The 27,662-nt window shown below is 45.9% G+C and overlaps 1 protein-coding gene across 2 annotated transcripts in view; it reads right to left on the bottom strand.

The window, feature by feature from the left end:
* IFT81 (intraflagellar transport 81) overlaps positions 1-27,662 on the bottom strand; it is a 219,388-nt gene that overhangs the window by 111,846 nt on the left and 79,880 nt on the right. For both annotated transcript variants that reach the window (XM_073676298.1, XM_073676299.1), the window contains 3 exons: positions 22,336-22,499; positions 4,880-4,972; positions 4,528-4,674 (listed from right to left, as the gene is read on the bottom strand). In XM_073676298.1, the coding sequence (XP_073532399.1) occupies positions 4,528-4,674; positions 4,880-4,972; positions 22,336-22,499 (404 nt within the window). The remainder of the gene's footprint in view (positions 1-4,527; positions 4,675-4,879; positions 4,973-22,335; positions 22,500-27,662) is intronic.

Genomic DNA, 27,662 nt, shown 5'->3' with positions numbered 1-27,662 from the left:
TGAATGGCATAGATATGAAAGTCATATTTTTGAGAAGTGACGAACGTAACACATTGTCTTACGTCACTGTGCGGTGACAATAACACCTTCAAATTGAATATCGGGTAAGATGGATGATGCTATCCATGCTATATATCTATATACAGTTATATGAAAAAGTTTGGGCACCCCTATTAATCTTAAGCTTAATGTTTTATAAAAATTGGTGTTTTTGCAACAGCTATTTCAGTTTGATATATGTAATAACTGTTGGACACAGTAATGTTTCTGCCTTGAAATGAGGTTTATTGTACTAACAGAAAATGTGCAATCTGCATTCAAACAAAATTTGACAGGTGCATAAGTATAGGCACCCTTATCATTTTCTTGTTTTAAATACTCCTACCTACTTTTTACTGACTTACTAAAGCACTTTTTTTGGTTTTGTAACCTCATTGAGCTTTGAACTTCATAGCCAGGTGTATGCAATCACGAGAAAAGCTACTTAAAGTGGCCACTTGCAAGTTGTTCTCCTGTTTGAATCTCCTCTGAAGAGTGGCATCATGGGCTCCTCAAAACAACTGTCAAATGATCTGAAAACAAAGATTATTCAACATAGTTGTTCAGGGGAAGGATACAAAAAGCTGTCTCAGAGATTTAACCTGTCAGTTTCCACTGTGAGGAACATAGTAAGGAAATGGAAGAACACAGGGACAGTTCTTGTAAAGGCCAGAAGTGGCAGGCCAAGAAAAACATCAGAAAGGCAGAGAAGAAGAATGGTGAGATCAGTCAAGGACAATCCTCAGACCACCTCCAGAGAGCTGCAGCATCAACTTGCTGCAGATGGTGTCACTGTGCATCGGTCAACTATACAACGCACTTTGCACAAGGAGAAGCTTTATGGGAGAGTGATGCGAAAGAAGCCGTTTCTGCAAGCACGCCACAAACAGAGTCGGCTGAGGTATGCAAAAGCACATTTGGAGAAGACAATTTCTTTTTGGAAGAAGGTCCTGTGGACTGATGAAACCAAGATTGAGTTGTTTGGTCATACAAAAAGGCGTTATGCATGGCGGCAAAAAAACACAGCATTCCAAGAAAAACACTTGCTACCCACAGTAAAATTTGGTGGAGGTTCCATCATGCTTTGGGGCTGTGTGGCCAATGCCGGCACCGGGAATCTTGTTAAAGTTGAGGGACGCATGGATTCCACTCAGTATCAGCAGATTCTTGACAATAATGTTCAAGAATCAGTGACAAAGTTGAAGTTACGCAGGGGATGGATCTTTCAGCAAGACAATGATCCAAAACACCGCTCCAAATCTACTCAGGCATTCATGCAGAGGAACAATTACAATGTTCTGGAATGGCCATCCCAGTCCCCAGACCTGAATATCATTGAACATCTGTGGGATCATTTGAAGAGGGCTGTCCATGCTCGGCGACCATCAAATTTAACTCAACTGGAATTGTTTTGTAAAGAGGAATGGTCAAAAATACCTTCATCCAGGATCCAGGAACTCATTAAAAGCTACAGGAAGCGACTAGAGGCTGTTATTTTTGCAAAAGGAGGATCTACTAAATATTAATGTCACTTTTCTGGTGAGGTGCCCATACTTATGGACCTGTCAAATTTTGTTTGAATGCAGATTGTACATTTTCTGTTATTACAATAAACCTCATTTCAAGGCAGAAACATTACTGTGTCCAACAGTTATTACATATATCAAACTGAAATAGCTGTTGCAAAAACACCAATTTTTATAAAACATTAAGATTAATAGGGGTGCCCAAACTTTTTCATATAACTGTAGAGGTAAAATCGTGATAGTAAACATGACAGTGATATTTCATGCCTGGGGCCTCCAGGGGCAAAAATATTGTGGAATTTGAAATCCTGTAATTTGTTAAAGACTGAGCCACATCTCATGACCAGCCCTGTTATGAGTCACCGGAGGGGAGGTATGTTGGTGTAACTTGTGTTAATAAAAGCAAATGCCAAATTATAATCTTGGTCAGTCCTAAGAGATGCAGTTTACTGTAGTTCTGTCCGTTGCCGCCCCCCAAAAACAAGAAGCTCCCCTTCACAAAAGCCAGAGACAACCCTGTGGTATCAGGTTTAGTAAATTTCTTCTTTTTATCCTTTTTATGTTATGTAATTTTATCTACTGTATTGCTTTGATCTCATTTTGTAACATCTTTGTATATTTTCATAAACACTGCCTACTTTTTTGGATTAAATATATAAAATTGAATAGCTTCATTCCTCTTGCTCTATAAACTGCACCTCTGAAGCAATACGTTATCTGTCGGGTGTCCAACCGACCTGTAAAACCGATTGGTGGTGGCAGCAATTTCAATTTCAGTGAGAGCTGCTCGTAGGATTGCTAGAAAGGCAAATCAGAACCCAAGCTTGACTGCAAAAGACCTTCAGAAAGATTTAGCATAGCAGACTCTGGAGTTGTGGTACAATGTTCTAATGTACAGATACCTGCACAAATATGGCCTTCATGGAAGAGTCATCAGAAGAAAACCTCTCCTGTGTCCTCACAATAATATTCAGCGTCAGAAGTATGCAAAAGAACATCTAAACAAGCATAATGCATTTTGGAAACAATTGCCGTGGACCTATGAGGTTAAAATAGAACTCTTCGGCCACAATGATCATAGGTATTGTGAGAGCAGGATTTATTTATCTATCCTGACTCTATTTTGGAGATTCTACATGCATCTCCTGCATCCCAAAACGGAGGAGTTTGAGCCAGTATGTGTGTTTTGAGGTAACAGAGATCTTAGAAATTTCTTTGTCTAAAGACTTAGACATAATGGAGAAACGAAACTAAGTGAGAGACACACCTAACCTCTTCAGCTGGGTGTAGATAGTATTACCTTTTAGCCAATGAGATGTATGTATGCTAATGCCAGCACATATTTAGAGATAAGCTGAGCCAATTATATTGTTATAAAGATGAATATTAAAAACCTATAAAACCCTGACCAAATGATGAAACAAAGAGAGATCTGCTTTGATGCTGAATGTATCAGTGTGGCTCTTCAGTGCACGTATTTGGATTTTACTATTTAATTTGGAACAGGCACAACATCTCAGAACGTCCCACATTTCGTGGTGATGACAGTATGTGTGGCGAAAAAAGAGCACAATTTCAGGAAAAGAACATCTCGCCAATCATTAAGTATGGGGGTGGATCAATCATGCTTTGGGGTTATGTTGCAGCCAATGGAATGGGGAACATTTCACGGGAAGAATGGATTCAATGAAATTTCTTGATGCAAACATAACACCATCTGTAAAAAAGCTGAAGTTGAAAAGAGAATGGCTTCTAAAGATGGATAATGATCCTAAACACACTTCAAAATCCACAATAGACTACCGCAAAAGGCTCAAGGTGAAGGTTTTACAATGGCCCTCACAGTCCCCTGATCTGATCATCATTGAAAATCTGTGGCTAGACCTCAAAATAGCAGAGCATGCAAGACTACCCAGGAATCTCACAGAACTGGAAGAATTTTCCAAGGAAGAATGGATGAAAATCCCTCAAACAAGAATTGAAAGACTCTTGTCTGGCTACAAAAAGCGTTTATAAGCTGTGATACTTACTAGGTACTAACCATGCAGGGTGCCCAAACTTTTACATTAGTCTATTTTTCTTTTTGCAATTTTTAAAATGTAAAAGATAAAAAAATATATATATATATTTTTGCCAAAAATACAAAGGAAATGTGTAATCTTTAACTTTGGGCCTTTTAGAGATCATTTCATCTACAACTTGCTTAACTGTTCACAATAAGAGTAATTTTGACCAGGGGTGCCCAAGCTTTAACATGCCACTGTATATTTTCCATGCACTGGAATCGGAGCAGTGTATACTATACGCTCACTGCGAGTTCCCCAATAATTGGCCTCGTCCACCACTTGCTCATTCAACTGCATAATTGTCTTGATGGCTGGAGGCGGCGGAGTGTTGCTCCCTGACATACTGGTGTTCTTCCTGACAAGAGCTTATTACAATGTACAAATATAAAGATCTTTGTAGACTTACGTCTGCAATGATGACAAGGGGGCATCCTCTAAATCTAGAGGAAAAATGGTTAATTATTATTACAGACTGATTCTGTACAGTGCAAGAAGTGAGATTATGGAACACTCTGCCACATGATGCTGAAATGACTGAGTACTAAAAAAGTTCAAAGAGGCCCTGGATGCCTTTCTAAAAAAACACAATATTACAGGTTATGAGTACTAAATTTTGGTGATGGGACTTGATCCAGGGAACTAGTCTGACCACCGTATCTGGTGGCAGGCAGAAATCCCCCCCCCCCCCCTAAAAAAAGCGTAATTAGTTTCTGCCTTAAGAGGGGTTTGCCTTCCTCTGGATCAACATGCTAGATTATTGGCTGTGTCTTCTTTCAACCTTAAAACTAATAAACTACATTACTCATATGAAGGATTTCTCCCGGCTTTGTTCATTTAAAGAGAGTGTAGCAATTAGGACAATTTTGCACAAGTATGTTGTGTGGCTTATTTCTCACCTCATCTCCTCTTAACATTTCAGACCCATCAGTGTCTCGAGACTGGCTAGATTTTTGTGTTATTTCCCTCTCCAAATTGGCAATTTCTTCCTTTGCTTCCTGTAATTCTTCAGCTTTTGTCTCTTTCTTTCGTGAAATGATAGCTGCCTGAGAGAAAAGTAAAAATTGTGTATATTGATTCAATACCAAATAAATTGAGTCTTCAATATGTATGACATAAATATCTTTCAAACGGCTTCACTGTTTTTTTTATGCGCATTCCTATAAACTGAACAGTGCCAAGGAGCTTTGAATAATATAAGGGATAGAAGGGGCGGGCTGATAAGATTTTTCAGCATACAGTAAAACACACCTGCTGTCGAAAAAGAGTCAGTTTGTCATCCACTGGATCACTTCTCATTCTCTTTTCAATCACATGATTAATTTCAGCATTAACTTCTTGGATCTAAAATAAGTTAAATAAGTATTAAGCTATTTTGTTCTAGTATTCTAAGCAAAAAATAACAAAAAAAATTGAAAATATTTGACCTTTTAAATTATTTGAAGACGTGGGATAAAACATAAGTTAATATTTAAAAGGTGTAGGTGGATTAGAAAACATTAACATAAATGTAACTTTCAGAGAATCCCTGTGTTCTTGTACCACAATCAATCTATTACTACCTTCACGATCTGGCAACTTTTCAATTTTGCCCTTTTTCTTTAGCGCTCCTCTTCTTTCAAGAGACATTACTTTTGTATTTTTTTTTTAGCGGACACAACCGTGTGATGGCTTGTTTTATTTGGGATGGATTGTAATTTTGAATGACAACTTTCAATGTACTTAAAGGAAACCTGTCGTGTGAAAAAAAAACGCTATTAACCTACAGATACACGGGTAATCTGCAGGTTAATAGAGTTCTGAACCTGCCTGGCGCCCACACTAGACTCTTTGCAGGGAAAAAATGGACTTTATTCCTCCCGGCAGCGTTCGGCGTTCAGTCACGGGGGTTGCGTGAGAGCAGGTTCAGTCACTGCTCTGTGCATAGAAGTCAGCAGCTGTAACTACAATAGAGCATCAGAGGCTCTAAGTGCGGGCGACGGGCACACTTTTTTCAAGTGACAACTTCCCTTTAAAAAGTGAACCCACCCCCCCTGCAATTCTGCCATTGTTTTTTTATTTTTATGTAGTTCATTGTGTAGTAAGAATGACTTGACTATATGATTTTCTAGGTCAATACGATTATGGCAATGCTAAACTTATAAGGATTTTTTAAAATAATTTATTGTTTAAAAAATAAATGTGTGTCACCATTTTCTGAGACCTCTACATTTTTTTTTCTGTCAATGGAGCTGTGTGAGGGCTTTTTGTGTGCTGAGCTGCAGTTTTTATTGATACTATTTGTGGGTACACATGATGTTTTGATTTGTATCGCACCTTTTGAGGAAGTGCGGTGACCTAAAAACTGCAATTCTAACATTTAAATATTTTTCTTTTCGGTGTTTAATGTGTGATTTACAAAATAACTTTACATTTTGATAGTTCAAACATTTAATTTCCTTAACCAGTTCAAGACCATGCCATTTATCCATATTAATGACAGGCAAATACATATAGTTTAAAGAGTTGTAAAAATTCTCTTATTTGGATATTCAAATCATTTTAGCATTTTTGTTTTCGTTGTACATGGGGCCTAATCTTTATATTATTTTCATACACCTTATTTGTTTTCCGCCACTGGGCGATATTAGTGGAAAACAATTAAAGGTAATACGCATCTGTTTTCCCATTTTCTATATTAATTACAATGGAGCATTAAAAAACATTTTGATTTGTGATTACCTTTCAGTAACTATATTGTTCACATTTTTTTTTTTTTTTTACATGGGTGGAATGATTAATAGCGATTTGGATAGGTAGAGGCTTCTTTTTTTAAATTTACTAGTATTTATTTTTCCTGCTTTTTCATTTTTAATTTAATTTAGACATTGTGCCCCCCTTAAGGTAATTAAAAAAATATGGGGGACTGAAATGCCCCCAAAAGGTCTTTTATATGATTTCCTCTATAACTGGGGCTGGCACATTAGCTCCAGTTACAGTGGGAATTCAGCCTCCTGGCTGCACAGCAGAGCTGCCTGGGTCTGTTTGGACCCAACAGCTAATGCTCCCGCCCTACACCCAGTGATCACATGACCACTGACTGCAGAGGAGGAAGTGCTGTCAGTGATTGCTTAGTGTTGTGTATACAGCCATAGAGAAGGAAGAGACGGTAATAAACCATCTCTGCAGTCTCTATGGGCAGTTTGGCTGGATCTGAAAGCTGGATCCTTGGTCCTGCAGTGATTTTTCAAATTAGCGCATTAACTCTTTACATTCCCCAAATTCTTGTGGGACATATGTGCCCAAATCAAAGACTTCAGCCAATCTTTTTTTTTTCTATTGTCCTTAGTGGAGATGTGGATTGCAAAAACTTTTATCATCATTCTAATTCATTCTGTTTGTGGTTTGGGCAGCATGAATCAGCAGACAGGTTCCCTGTAATCTTTCTTACAAGATGTGCATGTTATTTCAATCCACTTAAAGAAAAACTGTCACCAAGATAAAAGTGGTCAGTTTTTTGTTACTATATTCCTGATGCTCTGCTTAGTAAGCAGGTTTTTTTTTTGTTTTAAATCCGTTGCATGTTTTCAGAGATATTGGCTTTTTATGTTTAGTGCTAATTTTTATGGTCTTTAGCAAGGGGGCGTTGCTCAGAGGGTAATAATGCAAAGCAGCCTAAAAGACATTGCCTCAGAGAATCCTGTGAGCTATGCCCCCTCGGTAAAGATGATAAAACGAAGTACTAAATAATAAGGCCCATATCTCTGGAACTGTAGGGTGAATATAGAAAACAAAAGCCGGCATACTCAGGGAAGCCGTGAGAATTAAATAAAAGCCAAAACTGGCCACTTTTGACCCGATGATAGGTCCTCTTCAAGAACTAGGCCTTGATAACTAATCTTTATTTTTTCCTTTTTATCTTTGTTACGTAGCAGTAAGAGGACTTGTCTTTTTGTGCGATGAGCTGCATTTCTCAGCTGGAGTACATATAACTTACAAACTTTTATTCACTCTTTTTGGAGAGGAATTAAAAAAGGAGATTTTTGTGTACTCACCGTAAAATCTCTTTCTCTTAGCCTCTAATTGGGGGACACAGGACCATGGGTGTTATGCTGCTGTCCACTAGGAGGCGACACTATGCATAATCTGAAAAAGATTAACCGTGGCTCCTCCTCTGCAGTATACACCCCTGGACGGCGTCAGCCTTCTCCAGTTTTGTGTAAAAGCAGTAGGAGGAAAGTAACATGGATAACATAACCATGCCTATAAGAAGGCAACTATGTACGAGCTCAAAAAAAAACAATATGAGAACTCAACATAACGGCCCGGAACGGGCAACAGGGTGGGAGCTGTGTCCCCCAATTAGAGGCTAAGAGAAAGAGATTTTACGGTGAGTACACAAAAATCTCCTTTACTCTGTCACCTCATTGGGGGACACAGGACCATGGGACGTCCCAAAGCAGTCCCTGGGTGGGAAGCAATGGACGAATATTGTGTAGACAGGCCCCTACAATTGGGGCACCGCCGCCTGCAGAATACGTCTACCCCGGCTCGCGTCTGCTGAGGACTGGGTATGAACCCTGTAGTGTTTAGTAAACGTGTGTAGGCTAGTCCAGGTGGCTGCCTTACACACTTGTTGTGCCGAGGCCTGGGCCTGGTGCCAAATGGCCCAGGAGGCCCCTACCGCACGTGTAGAGTGTGCCGTAATACCTGCTGGAAGAGGAGAATTTTTGAGGCGGTAGGCCTCTTGTATGGTGGATTTGATCCACCTGGCAAGGGTAGCTTTGGAAGCTGGTAGACCCTTGGGGCCGCCTTCCAGAAGAAGGAAAAGAGAATCAGACTTCCGGAAGGGCGCAGTCCTAGACACATAGATACGTGATGCCCTGACAAGGTCAAGCGTATGCAGAGCTTTCTCCACTCTATGAACCAGGACCGGACAGAGGGATGGCAGTGAAATTTCCTCATTGAGGTGGAAGTTGGACACAACCTTCGGAAGGAAGGATGGGACCGTACCGAGAACTACCTTGTCCTGGTAAAAAGCCAGGAAGGGTCGTCTGCAGGAGAGTGCTGTCCGTTCAGAGACCCTGCGTAGCGAGGTGATTGCCACAAGGAAACCCACTTTCTGGGATAGAAGGCGGAGTGGGACTTCCCTAAGGTGTTCGAAAGGTGTTTCCTGCAATGTTGTCAGCACCAGGTTGAGGTCCCACGTTTCTAGTGGTCGTCTGTAGGGGGGAACCAATCGGGAAACCCCCTGAAGAAATGTCCTTACTTGCGGCTTGTTAGCGATGCACCTCTGAAAATGCACTGAGAGAGCTGACACCTGGCTCTTAAGGGAGGCCAGGGACAGTCTGGCCTCCAGACCCGATTGGAGAAACCCAAGTACCCTGGGGAGGGAATAAGGGAGTCTGGCCACGAGATTCGCACCAGGTAAAGAAGGCTCTCCAGGTACGGTAATAAATCTTAGCAGAGGCTGGCTTCCGTGCCCTGATCATGGTTCCAATGACGTCCGGCGAGAAGCCTGACTGGGTTAAAACCCAGGTCTCAATGGCCACGCCGTCAAATTGAGGGCCCCTGAGTTCTGGTGGTAGAACGGGCATTGTGACAGGAGATCCGAGCAGTCGGGGAGATGCCAGGGGACGTCTGCTGTGAGCTGTACGATGTCGACGTAACATGTACGTCTGGGCCAGTCCGGTGCGATTAGGATGGTTGGAACTCCCTCTTGCTTGATCTTCCTCACCACTCTGGATATCAGGGGGAGAGGTGGAAAAATGTACAGGAGCTGGAACTGGGTCCAGTCCTGAACCAGTGCGTCCGCTCCTAGCGCCCGCGGGTCGTGTGTTCTGGCCATGAAGTTGGAGACCTTGGCATTGAAGTGGGATGCCATTAGGTCCACGTCCGGAGTCCCCCAGCGATGGCAGATCTGGCGAAAAACTTCGGGATGGAGAGACCACTCTCCCGAGTCCATTCCTTGCCGGCTGAGGAAGTCTGCTTCCCAGTTGTCCACATTCGGAATGTGGACCGCAGAGAGAACCGAACCTGTGTCTTCCGCCCAGTGGAGAATGTGTGTCACTTCTCGCATCGCCTGGGCACTGCGGGTCCCCCCTTGGTGATTGTAGCATCGGCGTCTCTGCCCCTTGCTAGGCAGAGACGCAGTCCCTCTAACCTTCCTGCTCCTGGCGCAGCGTCCTCTAGCGTTTCTGTCCCCGCTGCTTCCGGCACGCGTTCCTTCCCCGGCTGTGTGCTTAGGGCGCGCGCGCGCTCCCCCTCTCTTAAAGGGACCGCGCGCGCCGTCCTAAGGAGTCCCCGGCCAATTGCCGGAGGACCTCCCATATATAAGGCACCTCCTCCAAAATGGAGGTGTCCGAGCAAAGTTGTTTGCACTGTATCTGATCTGTGCTTCAGCCCTCAGGTCCCGCTGCTAGCCTGACTTCTCGTCCTGCCTGCCCATTACCTGCCAGCCAGCTCACCTGGAGCGCTCACCAGTTACCCGCCTCGTCTGTCTGCTCACCTGGGAGCGCCCACCTGTTACCTGCCAGTTACCTGCCTCGTCTGTCTGCTGGCTCACCTGGGAGCACCTGCCTGTTTCCTGCCAGCCTGCCTGGAGACCCTGCCGTCACTTGCTGTGACCACTATCCTGGTAAACCCAAAGACTGCTACTTGCCCTGCTTTCACGAACTGAGACCACCTGTCTGCTACCAGAGACTTCCGCCTGCTTACCGTGTCCATCCGCCATACCGGTCAGTCCCAGCCATCTGACCCGTGGGAGCCACCTGCTCTGTTACAAGGTCGTCCCCAGAGTAGCACCTGGTCCCTCAGCCCGGATCCTCCCTGGTCACGGTGTCGTTAGCTGCCGTACGACCAGGGTCGGTTCGGGTGGATACTTCGTCACGCCCCTCTGGGTCCCTCCTTGCACCTCGGCACAGAGGTTCCACCACCCGGACCCGTAACAGTTTGCTCGGACCATGGAACCCGGTGGCACCCAAGCTCCCTCGCTCTCTGACCTATACCAGGAAGTCTCCCGTCAGAGATCCCAGTAGGAGTCCATCCTGAACCACCTGCGGAATGTCAACTCCCGCCTGGACACACTGACTGCTCCACCTGCAACCACCGCAAGTCACTCGACTCGCACCCCGGCAGCGCCGCTGCCCACCAATACCATGGCATCCTGCCCCGGACCCCGGCTTTCTGCACCTCCTCGTTTCGGAGGCGACCCCGCTCAAGCTCGGGGCTTCATAAACCAGTGCACCCTGCACTTTGAACTCTAGGCTCACCAGTTTATCTCCGACCGGGCCAAAGTGCAATTCATCATGTCCCATCTCACTGGTGAGGCACTGGCATGGCTTAACCCCCTGTGGGAGAGAGGGGACCCCCTGGTGTCCGACTTGTCGTCTTTCCTCACAGCTTTCCGGAGAGTCTTCGATGAACTGGGACGAAAGACCTCATCTGCCTCCTCTCTGCTACGTCTCCGCCAAGGGAGTCTCACCGTGGGCCAATATGCCATGCGGTTCCGCACCCTCGCTTCTGAGCTTGCCTGGGATAACGAGGCCCTTGTGTCTGTCTTCTGGGAGGGTCTTTCCGGTCGGATTAAAGATGAGCTCGCCGGTCGGGACATTCCTACCACCCTGGATGACCTGGTGTCGCTGGCTACCCGGATTGACATCCGGTTTCAAGAACGCACCAAAGAGACCACCCGTGAGAGAAGGTTTCCCCGCCTAGCTCCTACTTTCCAGAGACCTGTCTCCTCTTCTGTCACTCCCCGGGCGCACTCACCCGAGCCCATGCAGATCGACCAGACCAAGATGGTCAAATCTCGCCAAGACTCACGCCGAGCCGAGGGGAGCTGTTTCTATTGTGGCAGTAAGAAGCACATGATCCGTTCCTGCCCGGAGAGGCCGGGAAACTCCAGTGTCTAGGACCGCTCGGAGAGGTCGCCCTAGACAAAAGTAAGTCCTCTCCAACCCTGACTTTGTCTGTATCTATCTCCTGGGGAGAGAACCGTCACTTTGAACTCGCCCACCTGGATTCTGGATCCGCTGGAAACCTCATCTCCCAATCTCTGGTTGAGAAATACCGTATTCCCACCAAGTCTCTGGCTGAACCTGTCAGTCGCCTCCGTGGATGGAAGACTCCTTCCGGTGACCATCCTGCTCGTCACGGAACCCATAACCCTGCAGGTGGGAATGCTGCACTCTGAGGTAATCTCCTTCCATGTGTTGCCCGGACTCTCCCACTCCCTATTGCTAGGCCTACCTTGGCTCCAGACACATGAACCCGTGTTGAACTGGCATTCCGGTGAAGTACTCCGGTGGGGGCTGCTCTGCCATAAGACCTGCCTGGTTTCGGTTCGTCCGGTTCGTCCTCCACCTACCCCAGCTAATTTACCCGGTCTTCCGGCTCCTTACTGGCCCTATGCTGATGTCTTCGGTAAAAAGGAAGCAGAGACATTGCCACCTCATAGGCCATATGATTGCCCGATCGACCTGGTACCTGGCGCCACTCCACCCCGTGGGCGTATTTATCCGTTGTCTGCGGATGAAACCCGGGCCATGTCTGAGTACATAGAGGAAAATCTGGCCAGAGGATTCATCCGTAAGTCTACTTCCCCGGCTGGAGCCGGATTCTTCTTTGTCAAAAAAAAGGATGGCTCGCTACGTCCCAGTATTGACTATAGAGGACTCAATCAGATCACGGTTAAAAATAAATACCCCCTTCCGCTCATCTCTGAGTTATTTGATCGCCTTAAAGGCGCCAGGATCTTTTCCAAGCTGGATCTACGTGGAGCGTATAACCTGGTCCGTATCCGTCAAGGAGACGAGTGGAAAACGGCATTTAATACCCGGGACGGACACTATGAGTACCGTGTGATGCCCTTCGGCCTCTGCAATGCTCCCGCTGTCTTCAAAGAACTGGTCAACGACATCTTCCGTGACCTTCTTTACTCCTGCGTGGTGGTATACCTAGACGACATCTTGGTCTTCTCTCCGGATCTTCCCACACACCGGAGGGATGTTCGTCAGGTCCTGCTTAGGCTCAGGCAGAACCACCTCTATGCTAAATACTAGAAGTGCCTTTTTGAGCAGACCTCTCTTCCATTTCTAGGCTATGTTATCTCCCAGACAGGCTTGCGAATGGATCCCAAGAAGCTCTCTGCTGTCCTAAAGTGGCCCCGTCCGGAAGGCTTGAAGGCGATACAGCGATTCCTGGGCTTCGCTAATTACTATCGTTTCTTCATTCCTCACTTCTCGTCTCGGACTGCTCCCATATCTGCGCTCACCCGTAAGGGAGAGAATCCCAAGGTATGGCCACCCGAAGCTGAGGAGGCCTTCCTTTCCCTGAAGCAAGCCTTCTCCTCTGCCCCTGTGCTGCACCATCCGGACTGCAACAAACAGTTCTACCTGGAGGTTGATGCTTCCTCCTCTGGAGCCGGAGCGGTGCTCACCCAAAAGTCTTCATCCGGGAGAATGGTAACCTGCGTCTTTTTCTCCAAAATCTTCTCCTCCTCTGAGCGCAATTACTCCATAGGAGACCGAGAACTGCAAACCGTCAAATTGGCGCTGGAAGAGTGGCGCTATCTGCTTGAAGGGGCTCTATACCCGGTGATCATCTACACGGATCACAAAAACCTGGCATATCTCCAAAATGCCCAGAGACTTAATCCACGTCAGGCCCGGTGGTCTTTGTTTTTTGCCCGCTTCGATTTCATCCTTCATTTCCGCCCGGCGGACAAGAATGTCAAAGCTGATGCCTTGTCCCGATCCTTCCTGTCCTCCGACCAAGAGGAGGAGCCTATGCACATTATCGACCCCCTCCAAGGTAATGAATGTGGCCCCCTTGGATTTGACTCGTCTACCACCCGGCAAGACGTTCGTGGCGGCTCCTGACCGTGAGAAGGTTCTTCGCTGGGGTCATTCTTCTAAACTAGCTGGCCATGCCGGCCAAAAGAAGACCTTCCTACTCATTTCCCGGCATTACTGGTGGTCTACCCTGCGTAAGGATGTGGTAGACTTCGTCTCTGCCTGTTCATCTTGTGGCCGCAACAAAGTTCTCAGACACTTACCAGCTGGTCATCTCCTGCCGCTTCCCATACCTGTTGCCCCGTGGCAACACATCGCTATGGACTTCATTACCGATCTCCGTTTCTGCCGGGTGTACTGTCATTTGGGTGGTCGCGGACCGCATTACTAAAATGGCCCACTTAATTCCCCAGCCTGGTCTCCAGTCTGCACCTGAGCTGACTAAGGACTTTATCCGCCATATCTTCCGTCTCCATGGCCTACCCCTCCACATCGTGTCGGATCCAGGGGTTCAGTTCACCTCACGCTTCTGGAGAGCCACATGTAAACTGCTGGACGTCACCTTGGATTTCTCCTCCGCTTACCACCCTCAGTCCAATGGTCAAGTGGAGCGGATCAATCAGATCCTTACCAGCTATCTCCGGCACTTTGTTAATGCCCACCATTCTGATTGGGTGGACCTCCTTCATTGGGCCGAATTCTCTTATAATAACTACGAGAGCGAATCCTCTTCCAAGTCCCCGTTCTTTATTGTCTATGGCCAGCACCCCCGGTTTCCGTTTCCCGTCTCCGCCTCTGTGGACAACCCTGCCGCGCAGTCTCTTGTCAGCGAGTTTTCTACTATTTGGGAGAGCACTAGGTCCGCACTTCTTCTGTCCTCCGAGCGGATGAAGAGATATGCTGATAAGAGACGTCTAGATCCGCCTCAATTCCGTCCGGGAGACAAGGTTTGGCTCTCCTCCAAACATGTACGGCTCAAGATACCCTCCTACAAGTTAGGTCCTCGCTTCATCGGCCCTTTCGAAATCCTCAGGCAAATTAATTCAGTGGCCTACAAATTAAAACTCCCGGCCACCTTACGGATTCCCAACTCCTTCCACGTATCTCTCCTCAAACCCGTTGTCTTTAACTCTTTTTCCAGCAATCCAGGTACTCCCCCTGCTCCGGTTTCCGCTGAAGACGTCTTTGAGGTAGAGAGTATTCTGGCCACCAAGAGGGTAAGAGGAAAGACCTTTTATTTCTGGTAGATTGGAAGGGGTTTGGTCCTGAGGAGAGAACTTGGGAACCCAGGGAGAACTTCAACGCCCCGCTTCTCCTTGGAAAATTTCTTTCTGGCCTAAAAAAGAGGGGGCCTAAAGGGGGGGGGGTACTGTAGCATCGGCGTCTCTGCCCCTTGCTAGGCAGAGATGCCGTCCCTCTAACCTTCCAGCTCCTGGCGCGGCGTCCTCTAGAGCTTCTGTCCCCGCTGCTTCCGGCACGCGCTCCTTCCCCGGCTGTGTGCTTAGGGCGCGCGCGCGCTCCCCCTCTCTTAAAGGGACCGCGTGCGCCGTCCTAAGGAGTCCCCGGCCAATTGCCGGAGGACCTCCCATATATAAGGCACCTCCTCCAAAATGGAGGTGTCCGAGCAAAGTTGTTTGCACTGTGTCTGATCTGTGCTTCAGCCCTCAGGTCCCGCTGCTAGCCTGACTTCTTGTCCTGCCTGCCCGTTACCTGCCAGCCAGCTCACCTGGAGCGCTCACCTGTTACCTGCCGGTTACCTGCCTTGGCTATCTGTCCGCTAACCTGGGAGCATCCGCCTGCCTTGTCGATCAGACCGCTCACCTGGGAGCGCCCACCAGTTACCCGCCTGTTACCTGCCTCGTCTGTCTGTCCGCTCACCTGGGAGCGCCCACCTGTTACCTGCCAGTTACCTGCCTCGTCTGTCTGCCGGCTCACCTGGGATCACACACCAGTTACCTGCCTCGTCTGTCTGCCTGCTCATCTGGGAGCACCTGCCTGTTTCCTGCCAGCCTGCCTGGAGACCCTGCTGTCACTTGCTGTGACCACCTTCTTGGTAAACCCAAAGACTGCTACTTGCCCTGCTTTCTCGAACTGTGACCACCTGTCTGCTACCAGAGACTTCCGCCTGCTTGCCGTATCCATCCGCCATACCGGTCAGTCCCAGCCATCTGACCCGTGGGAGCCACCTGCTCTCTTACAAGGTCGTCCCCAGAGTAGCACCTGGTCCCTCAGCCCGGATCCTCCCTGGTCACGGTGTCGTTAGCTGCCGTACGACCAGGGTCGGTTCGGGTGGATACTTAGTCACGCCCCTCTGGGTCCCTCCTTGCACCTCGGCACAGAGGTTCCACCACCCGGACCCGTAACAGTGATTCACATATGCCACAGCCGTGGCATTGTCCGACTGTGCTCTGATGTGAGAGGCTGCCAGTAAGTGATGGAAGGCTCTCAACGACAGGAGGATGGCATGAACTTCCAAGATGTTGATGGGCATGGTCGCTTCCGCTGGGGACCACTTGCCCTGTGCTCTGTGGTGTAGGTGTACCGCACCCCAACCCGTCAGGCTCGCGTCGGTGGTCAGAACCTTCCATTGACCCGTGAGAAAGGATTTCACCTTTGTTAGTGAGGTTGGCTTGAGCCACCAGTGCAGGGACCTCCTGGTTGACGTCAGCTGGAACTCCCTGTCGAGAGAAAAAGGGTTCCTGTCCCATGACTTGAGGATGGCTAGTTGGAGAGGCCTGAGGTGAAGCTGGGCAAATGGGACAGCTTCTATTGCCGCCACCATCCTGCCAAGGACTCTCATGGCAAACCGGAGAGATCGAGGGGGTTTGCTGAGGAGGGTGCGAACTCCTAGACGGAGAGGCAGTGCCTTGTCCCTGGGAAGGAGCACTAGACCCCTGAAGGTGTTGAATAACATTCCCAGGAAGGTCAGAGACTGACTCGGGGTTGGTGATGGCTTTTGTAGGTTGACTAACCAGCCCAGGCGACTTAGAATGTCGATTGTGATTGAGACGCTGAGCTCTCAGTCCTTGAAGGTGGGAGCCTTGATAAGGAGATCGTCCAGGTATGGAACGACTACTATGCCTCTGGAGTGCAGGACGTCCATGGTGGCTCCCATGACTTTGGTAAACACTCTGGGAGCCAAGGCGAGTCCGAACGGGAGAGCCACGAACTGGTAGTGGTCCTGGTCGATTGCGAACCTGAGAAATCTCTGATGGGCGGGTGCAATTGGTATATGCAGGTATGCGTCTTGTATGTCTATGGAGGCGAGAAATTCTCCCTTCTCCATGGATGCAATGATGGACCGAAGGGACTCCATGCGGATGTGACGTACCCGTACATATTTGTTGAGCTGTTTTAGGTCCAGTATGGGCCGTACTTTGGAAGTGAACTCTATCTTGTATCCCGAAGACACTAGTTCCCTGACCCACCTGTCTTCTGCAATAGGCAGCCAGACTTGATGAAAGAGCGAAAGACAGCCGCCTACAGGTGGGGTGTCTTCCGGAGTCCGTGAGTCATGATGAGGAGGAAATCTGAGATTTTCCTCCTTTGAACTTTGACTGGCCTGCCCTTGACTGCCAGGACTTGTCCGACTTTTGCGTCGACCGCGAGTTGTCCCTGCGTGGGGCGCGGTTGCTATTTTGTGCTGGTAGCGAGACAGACCAACCCAAAGAGTTCCGAAAGGATCAGAATCGAGTTTGGTTACGCTTCTTGTAAGTGCGCTTGGGCTTCAGTTGGGGGGGAGAGGTACTCTTACCCCCGGTGGCGTTGGATATCATGGTGTCCAACTGTTCACCAAAAAGTCGACCACTGAGGTACGGGAGGTGCGTGAGGGACTTCTTTGAGGCTGCGTCAGCTTTCCATTCCCGCAGCCAGAGGATACGCCGAATCGTGATGGCGTTTGATGCTATCCCCGCTACACCCCTTGCAGAATTCAGAGCTGCATGAAGCATGTAATCTGCTACAACTGCTATTTGAACCGCTTGGTCCGACAGCTCAGGAGCAGATACTTGGAGGCCAGCTTGTAAATTTTGGGCCCAAGCCAGGATGGCCTTGGCAGCCCAAACTGAAGCGAACGCTGGAGCCAGGGAGGCCCCTGCGGCCTCGAAAATTGAACGAGCCATGCGTTCCACCTGCTGGTCTGCTGCATTCCTAAGGGTTGAACTATCTGGCAGTGAGAGGAGTGACTGTGCTGCTAGTCTAGAGACTGGGGGATCCACTTCAGGTGGATCTGTCCATTGTTTGGTGACCTCCTGTGGGAAGGGGTACCGCGCCTCCAGATAATTGCGATTGGTAAACTTCTTCTCAGGCTATGAGAACTGCTTTTTAAGGATCGACTTAAACTGTGGGTGGTCAAAGAAGACCTTAGGCGGCTTCAGAACTCCTTCAAAGGAAATCTTGTGTCCTGGTGCTTCCGAGGGCGGATCAGAAATGTCCAGCACCCGATGGATGGATGAGATTACGTCCTCAACTAGCGCTGTATTGCTAGGGGGATTGGGATTAGGGACCCTTCAGTTTCCTTGTCTGAGTCGGAATCACAGATGTCTTCCAAATCCTGTGCATCTCTAAGGCGTCTCCTGCTGGGTGAACCGGGGTGGAGGCCTTCTCTGGTCGGGGATGGCTGTGGAGATCTGCATTGTCTGTCCCTGGCAGGGGACGGTCTAGATGACCTGGGACTACGGTGTCTCTCCCTAGAAGGGGATGACCATGTGGTATGGGATGAAGTAGATGAACGTGACCTGTGGGTCCGCTTGCGTCCTGACCTAGACGTGGATGTGCCCGTGTCGTCATGTCCCTGAGTGGAGCTCTCCCTTTGCTGGGTAGCGTTCATAGCCGATGCATGACTCTGCAGAGCCTGAAGCAATGTGGAGGTGAGGATATCTATAGACTGTCATAGATTGCGACATCTGAGTGACCCATTCCGGCGTGGCATTAGACACCGAAGCATTGGCTGGGGCTTCTTGGGGCTCTGGCATAGCAGTCTGGATGCAGTCCTGGCAGTGAGGGTACGTGCTGCCACTGGGGAGAGTATTACTGCAGGCTGTACAGAGTGCATAATAGCAGTCCTGCCTGGTTGTCTTGGACCTTGAGCCCGGCATAGTGCACAGGGGTGGCTATGCAGAGGGCCCTAGCTATGCAGAAGAGCTTATAGGATTCACAGCCGAGGGAAAAAACTCCAGCTGTGATCTTACCCCACCAGTGTGCCTCTAGGTTCAGCGCCGAACATCCACAGTCCTGTGCCTCCCCGGAGACTGGCAGGCCTGGTCTGTATCTGCCGACCGGTAGCTGCAGGGTTAATTCTTTTTCCTGCAGCAGAAAATGGCCGCCGTAGTAAAGTTTAAGGAAGAAGGGGGGCTGAGAGCTGAAAATGGCGGCAGTTTGCTGTAAAATCGCGCCCTTTCAGTCTGGATCCGCCCCTTCTATGACATTGTAGAGTGTCATATTTGTCATCCGGCGAGTGGGCCGGAGAGGGGGGTGGCGGCTAGGCCGGAGCCGCGGTCTAAATTAGATGCCTGATGCCCAAAGGGGCTCCAGGCCGGCACGGAAGTCCGGGAGGGGGCGGATCTGAACCGGACCCCCCCGGATTTAAAGGCAGGATAAGCAGAAGGGGGGCCCTGTGAAGAGTCCCCCTGAGACACCATAGAGCTGGTGCTGCCGCAGAGACAGGGCGCAGGGACCTGTGCCTGTGTTGTGCCATGCCTGCCTGCACTCCTCCCGGCCCCGACAGGAGCCCGCAGCAGGGCTGGGGTCCCTGGATTCAGCTGCAGTGTGCTGGCTACTGGGAGCTGCAGAGTGCTGCTTGTACAGGCCCTACCTGAGGCGTTTCAACCTAATGCCCCCAGAGGGGGATTAGGGAGGGTGCTGCTGCTGTCACCATCAGGGGGCTATATCCTCGCCTCGACCTCAACCCAGAAACCAAAAGGAATTGGGGGAGGAGGGGGGTCTCGACTTCGAACCAGCACCCGAGGGGCTGGGGAAGGAGCGACATGGGGAATAGCCATCTTGACTTCAACTGTGCACCCCATAAAAGGGGGCAGAGGAAGGAGCCATGCCGGGAGTCTCGCAGGAGACCCACTTTTCTTCATCTGTAATCCCGTCGGAGAAAACGGAGTAAAAGTTTTAGGTGTGCCTCCTATGCGACACTAAGCAAAAACTGGAGAAGGCTGACGCCGTCCAGGGGTGTATACTGCAGAGGAGGAGCCACGGTTAATCTTTTTCAGATTATGCATAGTGTCGCCTCCTAGTGGACAGCAGCATAACACCCATGGTCCTGTGTCCCCCAATGAGGCGACAGAGTAAGCAGCAATTTTGTAATTGTTTTTTTTTATATTTTAAATGTAAGTCTTTTTATGTGCTGCATAAATAAGGTGTTAACATTATTCTGTGGCTACAATTATGACAATTCCAAATTTATATAGTTTTATGTTTTACTTATTTTCTAACACTGGACAATACTGGTTAAAAACACAACATTTATTTGCATCATAAAAATAGATTACTACCACCAAGCTCAAAAATACATAAGATATACAGTGGCGACCTAAAGTTTTGCATTTTTTTTTTTTTTTTTTTAAGTGTGATTACTTCTGTCGGGTTGTAGTGATGCCATTTTCCTGGTGATTTTAGTAAACCGGAAGCAAATGGTTGTCAGCTATAAGGACGAAAATTGTGTTTGACATTGTCTGATCCCTTTATATGTTTGTTTTCAACATTTGCTAGGTCAAATGTTTTGCATATTTTGTCATGGGTAGTCGAATTTTGCCTTTTTTTTTTTTTTTTTTTATGTGTGTGTGTTTTTACGTTAAAACATGGCAAAGATAAAGCTAAATTTATCTCCAGATGTCAGGAAGCTTATTATTCTGAGGGTGAAGTCAGGCAAAAGCCAAAAAGAAGTAGCTATGGAATTCAACTGTTCTCAGAGTCAAGTGTCACGTATAATTAAAGAAAGTAAAAGAAGGTTCTGGAACAGCTGGCAAAACTAGAAGTGGACGACCGCTGAAAACTTCCTCCAGAGTTGACCACATTATTAAGAAAAAGTCAGTAACTGATGTCCATAAAAATGCTGTACAGATTTCACAAAAAATGAACGAAGAATATGGGGTCAAAGTGAGTCGCCAAACTGTGGTGCGACGGCTAAGAGCAGTAGGGTTGAATGAACGAGTTCCAGTCAAGAAGCCTTTCATCTCTGCAAAGAACCAGAAGAGCCAACTTGAGTTTGGCAAAGAACACAGCCAATAGAAAGAGACAGACTGGTCTAAGGTGTTATGGTAGGATGAATCCAAGTTCAATCTGTTGGTAGTGATGGCAGGCACTATATATTGCAAATAGAATGGAGCAAGATCCCTCAAGGTGTCTTGAATACCCTAGTGGCTTCAATGCCCCGTCGGTGTCATGCAGTAATTAAAGCAAGAGGTTATGCTACAAAATACTAAGTTATGGCATTGTAAACAATGAATTACTCTCTATGTTGTGATCAATAAATAGTACATGCAAAACTTTTGGCAGTCAGTTTTCTTTAATTAAATGACCATATCTATATTCAAAAGCATTTTGGTTAAAATGAAGGTCTTGCATGATGACAACTTCATGCACTTTCAATTCATTACCTTACCAGACAAATGGCATCACAACAACCAGACAGAAGTAATTACACTTTAAAAAAAAAAAGGTAAACTTTTGGTCTCCATTGTGCACTTCAATAATAATTACCTCTAGTGTAACCTATACCCCAACACAATGTTTAGTTCATCAGGAGACTGAATAAAGGAAAAGCAATAATGCACCATAGATAATATGCAAAAATAACAAATAATCATGCAGAGGTAAAGGTGACCAGAATCAAGAAAGAATAACAAAGTCAAAGCACTAGCACAGGCAGAACAGCCCTATCATGGCATTGGTTATTCATTCTTGATGTGACTGCCTACAAAAGACAAGTGCTGCACTTGGCTACATCTGGTAGTCCGAGAGAGAATGAACTAAGCTGTGGTGGACATGTCTGTTCAGGGCTCCATTCAGATTTCAGAGCTCCAGTTCTGCTCACCAATGAGTAGCAGATTATCACCTGCTCAATGGATAGGTGATAACATCTAAGCGATGTTTTGGCCAACAGCCATCTCAGCCGACACTCCCATACACAGGAGTGCTCTAAGGAAAAAGCCGCTGACTGACCCGTCGGCTAGTGGCTTATCTCAGGGAGAACAATGCGATAGACAGTATAAAACCGTATATGCCCAACAGACATCTCTCCCAACCATCAGTCAGCCGGCACCCACATACACGTAGACATCAGGCCGAACCCGGCGATATCGGCACATTCAGCCGACATTAATCTAATGTGTATGTGGGCCTTAACTCTTTAACATGTTGAATTGCAGCGATCACCAAGAGTAACCAGAAGTTAGCAAAGGAATGCATTTCCAATTATAGTCGGACTAGTCAACGTTATAATAATAAAAGCTAATTGTTATATTTACAGTCTGTAAATATAAGAGTGATAAAGGAAGAGTAGGAGGCAGGGGGATAGGACTGACTAATAGAGTTGGATGGTGTGAGAAAGATATGTGATCTAATTAATATGATGGTGGTGCACTGAGGCGGTGCTAATATTTGGTATGTGCTTAAAATGTTTTCAATCTGATAAAAACTGGAAAAGGAAGAAAACATGACTGCATGATGAGAACAGTTATCATGTGCTGGTCTCATTTCCGTTTAGCCGTTTTTCACAGCATTTTATCATCTAGTGCTTCAAACAGCGTATGGATACATGGCATGCTTTCAGATATACAGCTATTTGGCTGTTTATTACTATGCAGTGAAACAACATCTATTTCGATTAAAGACTTTCTGGAGACACTGAGATATTGTATAAAACATAATACTAGTAATATTTATGTGTAAAGTGGCAGTCAATGTAGACATATACTCTATATATACCTTGGCTTCAAGTTCTGTGAGATCAGACTGGTCGATTACTTGCTCATTCATTACTCTTTGCATGAAGCTCAGGGTCAGTCGCTTGTTCTCCAATTCTTTTGGAAGCTTTTCAGAAACCATATATGAATTAAATTTAATTTCTTCTTCAACTCTTTTCATAAGACCTAAAGAAAAGCAAAAATATACACTAAATGAACAAATATGAAATATTTCTGCAAGGAACTCACAAAATGTTTTAGGTTCGGGTGTATGGGGTGGACTCAGGATCTGAGCCAGCTCCATACACTGCAGGTGCTGACCGTGTTTATATAGCCTGCACCTGCCACTTATAGCCACGACGTTCGTTTAGATCGCTGCTGTTTAACCTTTAAAATGCCCCCTTAACAATCAAGGACAGTGGCATTTATATGGTTGGATTGGCTAGATCCCAGGGGACCATTTACTTGCACATTAGACTCCCATGACACAATCACAACTGCTACCATCTTAGTATGTTTCTACTCCTCTGAAGCCCTGCCATAAGCATAGCTTAATAGTAGATTGTTCATTTGACAACATTTTGAAGTATTAAAGTATTGCAGTATATGGTACATGTGATCAAATGGTCTTGTGCAGGGATGACAAACTCAAATACACAGAGGCCCAAAATAAAAGCTTGGACAAAGTCGTGGGCCAACCTTGATATTTATTAAAAACATGTCTACAATTGAGGAAATTTTTCCTTATCATCAAATATAAAGATGACCTTTTTCATATAGAAACAAACCTAAAGGGGTTGTTCCACGAACAAAGTACATTTTCATTTATAGAGCTTAGAATAAAATATTGGAATAATATAATATGCTATGTAAGAGCAGTAGAAAGCATATGACCCAATGGCCTAATTTAAATATGTAATAACAAAGGATAAAACACCTTGAATAATACAGGTGTCTTCAATTGTATCTCAGTAGTTTAATTTCAAATAAAAAATAGCGGCCTGCAGAGCTCAAATGATGAAGATTCGGTCACTGTCCAAATGTACTAACTGGATAATATATATAACGATTTGCTAGTGCTGCTTTTCAGCTCTTTTTTTATATATAAACACAGCTCCACTGATAGAAAAGTTCTGGCTCTTATAAAAGGGGAGAAAGAAACAGAAGCACAAAAAACACAAACTGGTCGTGACAAACTGGTCCTTGAAGTTACCGTACCAAGCTATTTACAGCTACTTTGCCACAATGCTTCCATGTAGTAAAATAATAAATTTTATGGCACCCATTTAATCACAGGATGCGTATGTATTATTTTTTTTGCTTCCAATTATGTATTTGGAATCATCCTTTTTATTAGCTTAAAAAATGTTTCCCAAAACATTAGGTTCAGGAGAATAAGCTATTTGTATGATACCTCCATATAGTATAGTATAAGAACAGGATAAATGTGGCTAAATTAGACAGGAACAAGTCATCTAGGCAGAGGGAGACATACACTTGTAGCAGCAGGTATACCTTGAGACAACAACACTTTGAGCATCTTGTAATACAACAATCCCACCCTTCATTCCTCCAACATCTCATGGCGTATATAGCTGCACTGTCCCAATACACACCATCCAACTCCAATGAAAATTAGTGGGTTTGGCTCTACAGCCATGTATGGACTTACATTATCATTACCACTCATGTCCAAATTTTTTTTCCCCCAGTATTGATGCTTTAGACCAAAGACCAATAATTCCCAAAACGCCTTTTACCATATTCCACACTAGTTAAGTTATATGAGAGGCTGGTTAGTCATAGCAAGTTAACAACTCTACATTTCTGGTATCAAGGGCTTCTATAATACTGGAGGAGACTAGGAAGGTTCTTCATAAACAATGCAATCCTTTCCTCCACACAGCAGCCTGATCTGGGCAATGCCCCTGAACATCATCCCATCTGCCTCCTTAGGCCTCTGGAGATATGACAGATTAATGGGGTTGTCCACTACTTAGATATTGATGGCAAAACATTGGAATAGTATTAAATACATTTCAGTAAGCGTGTTCAATACTTTTTCCCTGTGTCATTTCTCATTATTACACATAACTTAATTTATTGACATCTATGATTTGATTTATTTGCCTGTGTGGATTGGATGGGTTGTTACCAACATCTGCTGAGGAGAATTTCATGTCAATAGCACCTTTAGAAATATATTTACTTAGAAAATTGGTGACAGGTTCAATACTTATATCACCCTCTGTAAATTCTCACAATTAACTTTTGTAATGTGACACTGAGTCACTTCCCATGGACAAGTTGTGAGTCGGGATAGTCAAGGAGTCCGAGGTCAATAGCTAGGAGGGTACGTCATAAACAGAGGGAAGAGACGAAAGCGTAGTCAGGTAATGGTCCGAGGTCAAAATACCAGGAGGATAGTGGATCAGAGCAAAGGGGTTAAACAAATGGATGGTCAGAACGAGGTCCAAGGTCAGGCAGGGATAGATCAACAAGCAATGCACTAGTTACAGAGGAAAAAAAAACACACCGAGCTGAAGCTACAGCAGGGAGCTATCTGGGACTGCCAGCCCAATTAAGTTGCTAAGTAAACAAGGGAAGTACCTGAAGTACTAAACAAGGCAGTACCTGATGAGAGCTCAACACCACCCAGTCTCGGATTGGACGGTCGAGCTGTCAGTCAAAACACAGAAAGCGTAGAACGTCCCTGCATTAGACTGGACGACTGAGCTGTCAATCACTGCGTCCTAAAACACAGAGGGATGGAATCTATACATGTATCCAGTCAGGTCACTGAACTCCACCATTATTTTTAAAACACTCCCGATCGATAGTTGGGTCCCCCCAAAACATTAAAACATCTATTTATAATAATAATTGCTGCATATCATCTCATCTCATCTTGTTGTCTGTGTGAAAGCACCCAGTATCTAACGATTGCCGCTGTTTTCATTCCTTTCCACAAGACTTATCCATGAAACAATCTAACAAATAAACATTATATTTTGAGAACTATTATTCAATTGTTATAAGAGTCAAACTGCATTAAGTAAATATTTAAAACTTTTGGTGGCGTTCTGCTGTTTTTTTCATTCGGTTTAGTCTGAATCAGGGAATTCCTTATTGTGAAAACAGTTATGTGGTGTATGATTACATAATCATACAAAAGTCGAAATTCATGCTCCAGTATTTAGATTGCTTTGTCCTCTGAAGCACATGATTCCTTATGTTGCAGGGCCTGCTGTGCATCTATCGCACTAGCTGCGATGGCTACAATGGACTTATGAAAGACTACAGAATAGTCATGAACAAGAAAACTAAAATGGCATTGTGTGTTTCTATTTGCAAGCGCATAACAAACATAAGTAAAATTCCTACTATACTGCTGTGTTACAAAACAAACAAACAAACAAAAAAAAACAATTTTAACTATATATTAACTATTTTTTCCACAATGGTGCAAGTAAAGGATTCACTATTCCCAGATCCATTTTTTTTAATTACGTAGGCAAATTAAATCTTTCCATTACATATAACGAGTTTGTTTACCATTTGTACATAACCATGGTTTACAAAATGTGCAGACGTACAGAGCACAGTAATGATCTGGCCAGATGCCCTGAGATTTCCTTCCAAGCTCTAACTTCACAACCATGTGCTTACATATACATGGGTATAAAACAGATTGCACTGGAATGAAGGAACTAGGGCATCTCAATTTAGAAACGATGATCTCAAAGAACAGGGACATGACGGGAAGTTACACCACTAACCTTTGAGTTTTAGAACTGGAAGCAATCTGACATTAAGGGAATTTTAATCTTAGCACTTGTTACAACCCGGGTTAAAGGGACTGTCAGCATAGAATAACTGTTCTAACCAAGCACAGTTGCTTGGTACACCCTCGGCGCGGCCAAACCTTTAAGTGCTCCTTCCCACCTGCCTGTTTTCCCTCTATCTCCATCTCCCATTTCCTTTGAACTACAACTCCAGCTTCATAGAGCCAGAAAAGGGTGGAGATACATGACAAACAAGTGGGGGAAGGTGCACGTAAAGGGGTTATCCATGACTTATATTATTTTTGTGTATAGGGCTAAGAACTAGCAGGCAGATAGTTGCTAACTACCTGCCTTTTCTGCATGGGGACTATCTCAGCCAGCGATTCTCCTGCTTTTTTCCCCCTCTTGTCAATAGAGCAGCACCATTTCTTCTGGTCTGTTCTGTCAGAGGGGATTCCCTGCAGACATCATGCTGATTGACCGCTGGCTCCCCACAATTAGGCAGCAGGGGTTGGCTGTCAATCAGCATGACATTGAAAGACACCTCATCAATAGAGCATAGCGGAAGAGAAGACATCTGAGGAAGCCGCAGCATTGCCGTCAGGAGCGATCCGTGACGGCTCAGAGCAGACATAGATTGGCTTCAGGCAGAACAGGCATGTAGTTAATAGCTACCTGCCTGTTAGTTCTTAGCCCCATATACAAAAATAATAAAAATCCTGGATAACCCGTTTAAATGTTTGGGCACGCCAAGGGCGCACCGAGCAACTGAACTTGGTTTGAATAGTCATTCTATGCTCTCAGACTCCCTTCCACACATTAGTAACTTAAGAAATATATTTTTTGAACATTAAGCCCAAGATCGAGGGTTTCATGGTGCCAGGGCACACCAATGTGCCACCCTGGCACTATTTTTGGTTGAAAGGGCATTAAGAAGCATCCTTGATGGGGCTATAAAAGTAACTTTTTGCGAAGTCACATGACTAGGAAGCTATGTAGCATAGTTATGTTACCCTGCTAATCGCAACAAGTCTAACCTCTGCACCACAGAGCTCTAAGAATAGGAAGAACTAGGGGTCTGCTTTTCCACACTAGAACAGCAGCTTTAGTTGTTGAGGCACATGGGCAGCCAATGCTGACGTCACACTATGACATCTCTCGCACCAGGTCCTCCTCTGAGGTTGTAATGAGATGCACCTGACCACCTAAATGCCACCGACAGAGTGGGAAGCAGAAAGGCGAGCTAGTGGAAACTGCATTGATGGAAAGAGTGAGTGGCTGTGCAGCTATGTTATAATGGGAAGGAAAAATAGACTGTCACAGGAGAGGACATTTGTGTGAGGCCACGTTCAGTATTTAATCAGTATTTTTAAGCCAAAACCTGGAGTGGAACAATCAGAAGAAAAGTATAATAGAAACACGTCACCACTTCTGTACTTATCACCCACTCCTGGTTTTGGCTTACAAATACTGATGTAAAATACTGACCAAATACTGAACATGGCCTTACAGGAGAGGGGTGTGGAAGAGTAAGGATTAGGAGAAGTAACATCAAAATGATAGT

Source organism: Phyllobates terribilis, unplaced genomic scaffold, assembly GCF_046119375.1.
Source record: "Phyllobates terribilis strain yellow unplaced genomic scaffold, ASM4611937v1 Scaffold_1__5_contigs__length_1240528914, whole genome shotgun sequence".
NCBI lineage: Eukaryota > Metazoa > Chordata > Amphibia > Anura > Dendrobatidae > Phyllobates > Phyllobates terribilis.
This window is presented reverse-complemented; position numbering and strand designations above follow the sequence as displayed.